The sequence below is a fragment of the Chrysochloris asiatica genome, unplaced genomic scaffold (assembly GCF_000296735.1).
Source record: "Chrysochloris asiatica unplaced genomic scaffold, ChrAsi1.0 scaffold00150, whole genome shotgun sequence".
Classification (NCBI taxonomy): domain Eukaryota; kingdom Metazoa; phylum Chordata; class Mammalia; order Afrosoricida; family Chrysochloridae; genus Chrysochloris; species Chrysochloris asiatica.
In genome coordinates, this window is record NW_006408668.1 from 795,636 (window position 1) to 801,361 (window position 5,726).

Genomic DNA, 5,726 nt, shown 5'->3' on the forward strand with positions numbered 1-5,726 from the left:
CCCAGCAGCCAAGGTAAAAGAAGTCCCCACCTGGATTCACACCAGCAGACTGAAGAAAGCATCGTCTTCTTGGGAAGCTGAAACTGACCCTACCAAACTTTGTAAGGTAATATTGAGATGTACGACCCGCCCCACTTCAGCCACAAAATGGGAGCTGGCTGATCTATGCACAGACTAAACATCATCTTAATTAGACTTTGGGGTGTGGGAACGAGAAAAAAAAATATCTGTAATCTATACACCCACACCACCAAGGTGGACCAAACCACCACACTCCTCTTCTATAGTTAATATAAGTGTAAGGGCACCCTCCCAGCTAACTGAACCTATGATCAACGAAACTGGGAGAGCCTGAACCCTCTTAACTCAGCAACAAACTCAACTCAGAAATGCTGTTTATTGAAATAGACTAGCCCTAGACTATTTATTAGCTCAAGAAACGGGTGCTTGTGTGTGTGTGTGTGTGGAAAGTTTAACCTGATAAACTATTGTTTACAGATAGATTATCAAGGATGAGCCATTGAGGACATTGTGAAAAAGATACAAAAACTAGTTCATATTCCTGTGCAAATGTGACATGGATGGAGTCCAGAATCATTATGGGCAGGCAGGTTCTCAGCATTGGAGAATGCAAAACTCTGGTGAGAGGATTTCTGATCATCATAGGGGGATGTCTGCTCATCCCATGCCTCCTTCCATCAAGACACTAAAATGTATAGGTGAAGACAGGGTAGAAAAGAAAACTACTTCCTGCATACTCTGGCAACATACCTATCAGCCCATGCCCACTGACCCAAAAATATCATCCAGAAAAGTAAAGCCCACTAGTTTGCTATCTAGCTACATGGGCCTCAGAGGTGGGCAGACCTGAGGAAATAGGCGCTGGCCCCCCAGGTTCATAGCTCATTCCTGGAGCAAGGTTCACATTCCAGGAAATAAGCACAGACCACCTCAGCCTCATGTGATTACCCAGGCTAATCTCCTGTTCCTGACCCACATCCAGGAGGGAACAGAGCCCCGAGCTAATGCTCACCTGCTTCTGCTTCTGTCTTGTATGCTCATATATCTTCCCCACCTTATGTTTGAACCAACCAATCCCAGGTAGCCCTGTGAAGCTGTTGGCTCCTGCTAACCAATCCAAAATGAACTCATGTATGCACCCTCTATTCCCTATAAAAGATCCTCACACAGAGAAGATGAGACTCAGCCTCTGGATACTGAGCCATGTGCTAGCACAATAAAGCACATCCTTTGTTACAACCCGCATGGCGTTGACAACTCCTTCAGAGCGACTCCGGCAATAATACTTGCATCTAACGTGATATAAAACACATACATCCTAGGAGTCTGCTCCCTGTCTTAGGCCTCACTATCTCCTGCTCTCCCTTTCTTGCCATTGCTACTTTCCACTCTTCCCTCTCTTCCCCTCCTTCTAGCCTTCCTACAGCAGCTCCCAACTCCAGGTTGCCAGGCGGGAGTTCCAGACCAGCATTGTCTGCCGGGACATTGACACAGCAGCCAAGTTTATTGGTGCTGGGGCTGCCACAGTTGGGGTGGCTGGTTCAGGGGCCGGCATTGGGACAGTGTTTGGCAGCTTAATCATCGGCTATGCCAGGAACCCGTCGCTCAAGCTGCAGCTCTTCTCCTATGCCATTCTGGGCTTTGCCCTTTCTGAGGCCATGAGGCTCTTCTGTTTGATGGTCACCTTCCTCATCCTTTTTGTCATGTGAGGCTCCATAGGGGTCACCTACCTGTTCCTGCTGCTTCAACTCCACACCATGCCCTGTGCTGGAGTGTGCTAAGCTTTACCATTAAACAACATTTCTCTATTTAAAAAAAAAAAAAAAGAGAGAGAGAGAGAGAGAAAACACATACATCCTAAAGCATACTGGCCCCATTTTCATCTTAAATGTCACAGATAAACACAGCAAAAGTATTTGATGTACACATGCAAAACAAAACAAAAATATGTATTCATCATTCAAAAATCCAAAGAGCACATTCTGTAAGCCAGCCTCCTACCTGTAGACACAGCCTTACTCAGTCCATGGGCCTAGAGTCCATACCTGCTCTATCATTCATTCCATGCCAACACCTCTGCTGTCACTGCTTTTCCAGGCAGTGATCCCATACTCCACTCAAGCTCTTCCTAAATGATGTTCCTGAAATGAAAGCTAACTACTCCCTCCTTTTAGTTACACATATTCTACATTACAGGTTTGACAATCACAATTAATCTTACTAACAATGACTGACTCTCACAATGGGAATCATAAAATCCTATCAGCATCCCCCTCCCCCACCCACCCACCCACCGCCTCCTTTACTAGACCAATGTGAAAAAGGGGGAAACTAATCTGTGGGAATTCCCCCTTGACTCTTCATTCTAAAACTAAAGCACACCTAAGAAAGTTTGTATGCCAGCCACTTCCTGCCTTTATAACATCCCCCATTTTTGATAGTCTAAATTGCCCATCCCTATAGAATTCTGGTGTGGCACTGTGAGTTAATACGCCAGACTGCAAAGTTGTTTGAACTGCAAGGTCAGCGGTTTAAGCTCACCAGCTGCTCCTTGGAAATCCTATACAGAGTCACTATGGGTCGGAATCAACTCGACAGCATTTAACAACAACAACAACATGGAGTTCTGGTGTGGTGCTGTGGGCTAATGCATCAGACTACAAAGTCATTTGAACTGCAAGTTTGGTGATTCAAGTTCAATAGCTGCTTCTTGTAAACCCTATATAAGGTCTCTATGGATCGGAATCGACTCAACGGCACTTCACAACAATAACATCAACCAATACACTGAGGAGACAAGCATGGTTTGTGATAGAGAGAATCTTCCATTCTGGTTTAATTTTGAACAACTGCATCCATAAGCAAAAGTCCAGTCCAAAATATTGTATCAAATGACACTTGCTCACAGTATCAAACATCTTTATTGTCATCTAGTCAGGTTCTGCTCAGCTCAACCCTACCTATCCAATCTGGGTCAAATGGGTACCAGCTACAAGTTTGGGAGTTCACAAACACCTGCCTCTTCTTTAAACCAACTGGCACCCTCACTCTCAGCCCTAGCCCCCATGGGTTATGTCAGTGCCCCTGGGCTCAAGAGTTCACACACTTCCTAAACTTCTGACCAGTCAGCCTTCCCTTTCTATTATCTCAAGTTTAACAGGGACAAAGAGAACATGCCCAACTCACTCATGTCTTCATTGCTATGATTCCCCCAATTCCACTCACACATAGATCCAGGTCTTCACCAGTGAGGATAGGACTCCCTGGATCCCTTTAACTTTCAGTAATAGAAGGAGATTTTCTTTGATGGACCTACTTTCCTTTCTTTGATACCTTTGAAACTCAAACACCAAATTTTAGTCTTTTTTTTTTTCTCTCTGCTTGAATCTCCAGTTCTCCCTGAAGTTCTGGGTTGGTCTTCATGTCTTTTCAAATGCAAATGTACCAACTCTGAAGATTCTGAGTGGAGCTCAGGATTCCACCTAAAGCCCCATACTTCACAAAGGCTTAAAGCAAAAAGCATGTATTTTTCTGGGCAACTTCTAACTCCCCTTTTAGCAAATCCAATCAAGTGTAGGCTGAAAATGGGTTTACAATCTCTCTATAATCATACTTTCCAATATTCCTATCACAAATGTATGTTTATTTTACAATAATATGCAGGAGAAACAAATATCCATAAGGTAGTCAAACACGCATACCTTTTAAAACACTCAAATTCAGTCTTTACTTCTACCTTGGACTAACCCCATTTGTATGCATATGGCCTTGGACCTCTGGCAGGGTGGATTCCAGTAGTCCCAGGCCCAATTTCAGCCATCCTTTTTAACCAGCCTGAAATTGGATCCAGGCAATACCAGAAGCTTCTGTTCTCCTCTCCTTTGAAATATTTTATCCCACATCCCTTCATTTGTCTCCCACAAATCCTCATAATTTCATAGGTCTGGAGCCATTGCAATGAATCTGGGACACAATGCCAACTGCTTAAACCAAGTCTGACTTACTCTGACTCCACAAGGAAGAAAGAGGGCCAAATTCAAAATCAGCCCAAGACCGATTCCTATGAAATGGAACTTAGACATGTTTCTACCCTATATCAGTGCCTTTGTAATTAATCAGACTTGAGAACCAACTTAGATAACTCATCCTTGTGATTTTGTTTGTCTAGAACCCCTCTCTCGGTACCACTTGTTGTAGGCCAGGTTTCCTAGAAAAGCAAACCAATGAAATATATATATATATATCAGATGGATCTTGGCTGAAAGCAGAGAATACCAGAAAGATGTTTACCTGTGTTTTTTTGACTATACAAAGGCTTTCAATTGTGTGGATCATGACAAATTATGGACAATATTGCGAAGTATGAGTATTTCTGAACACTTAATTGTGCTCATGAGGAACCTGTACATTGACTAAAAGTCAGTTGTTTGAAGAGAACATAGGAACACTGAATGGTTTAAAATTAGGAAAGGTGTGTGACATGTTGTATTATTTCACCATACTTATTCAACCTGTATGCTGAGCAAATAATCTGAGAAACTGGGTTCTATGAAGAAAAACATGGCATCAGGATTGGAGGAAGACTCATTAACAACCTGCGATATGCAGATAATACAACCTTGCTTGCTGAAAGTGAAGAGGACTTAAAATACTTACTGATGAAGATCAAAGACCATAGCCTTCAATATGAATTGCATCTCAATGTAAAGAAAACAAAAATCCTCACAACTAGACCAATAAAAAAGCATCCTGATAAATAGAAAAAAGATTGATGATCCTAGGGTCCTCTGTCCTGAAATGACAGATTAACTGCTCTCCCCTTTTAGTTACACCTCTTCTACATTTATAGTTGTGACAATCGCCATTAGTCTTGACAACAGTTGCTCACAATTGAATAATAAGATCCTATAGTGTGGCACTGTTGGTTAATGCACTAGACTGCAAAGTCGGCTTGAATCACAAGGCTGGTGGTTCAAGCTCACCAACTGCTCCTTGGAAACCCTGTACAGGATCACTGTGGGTCAGAACCGACTCAGCGGCACTTAACAACAACAACAACATCATGAATATATTATGAACTGTCTCCACATCCCTGAGGCCTGATTGGAAGTTTGGGTAAGACTGCGTCATATGTCTACTCCTTACCCAGGATACCAGGAGGTTGAGAAACTCAGCCTCTCTTCTGGATTATCCTGTAGTGAAGCAGATACTGGATCCCAATATTACTGCCTACAATGGGAGTTTGCATGCTAAGTAATAGAACTAGTGGTACAGTTGACTGAGTGTTGAGCTACTAATGGAAAGGTAGATGGTTCAAATCCACCCTTAACTCATCAAGAGAAAGATGAGACTTCTGGTTTTGGTGGGCAGCAGAGACAGCCAGGTAGGAAAGGCTACATGGGGGAGGGATTGAAAACTAACAGAAGCTGTGCTCACAGAGCATCACCAGAGCTCTGGATCTACCATAAGGTCCAGGATGTCAGTTTCTGGCATTCACAAGTGAAAAATCACTATATAAAGGAAAATATGGCGAGTAAGGAATCTCTGGACATGGGACTCCCTCTGCGGCCACCCCACCCAGGCAGAGTTCAGAGGGCAGAGCTACAGCCAGACCAGCACAGGGAACCGGTGCTCAGTGCAGAGACATTTACAAAAAGAGGTTCGGGCGATTCTACACATTTTTCCCTCCTCTTCCTTGTCGTGTC

General features: G+C 43.3%; 1 protein-coding gene across 1 annotated transcript in view; it reads left to right on the top strand.

Annotated features, from left to right (window-relative positions):
• LOC102813198 (ATP synthase F(0) complex subunit C1, mitochondrial-like) overlaps positions 1-1,730 on the top strand; it is a 4,530-nt gene extending 2,800 nt beyond the window's left edge. Inside the window, exon 2 of the mRNA XM_006870762.1 lies at positions 1,437-1,730. Coding sequence (XP_006870824.1) covers positions 1,437-1,730 — 294 coding nt within the window. The remainder of the gene's footprint in view (positions 1-1,436) is intronic.
• Positions 1,731-5,726: the final 3,996 nt, after the last annotated feature.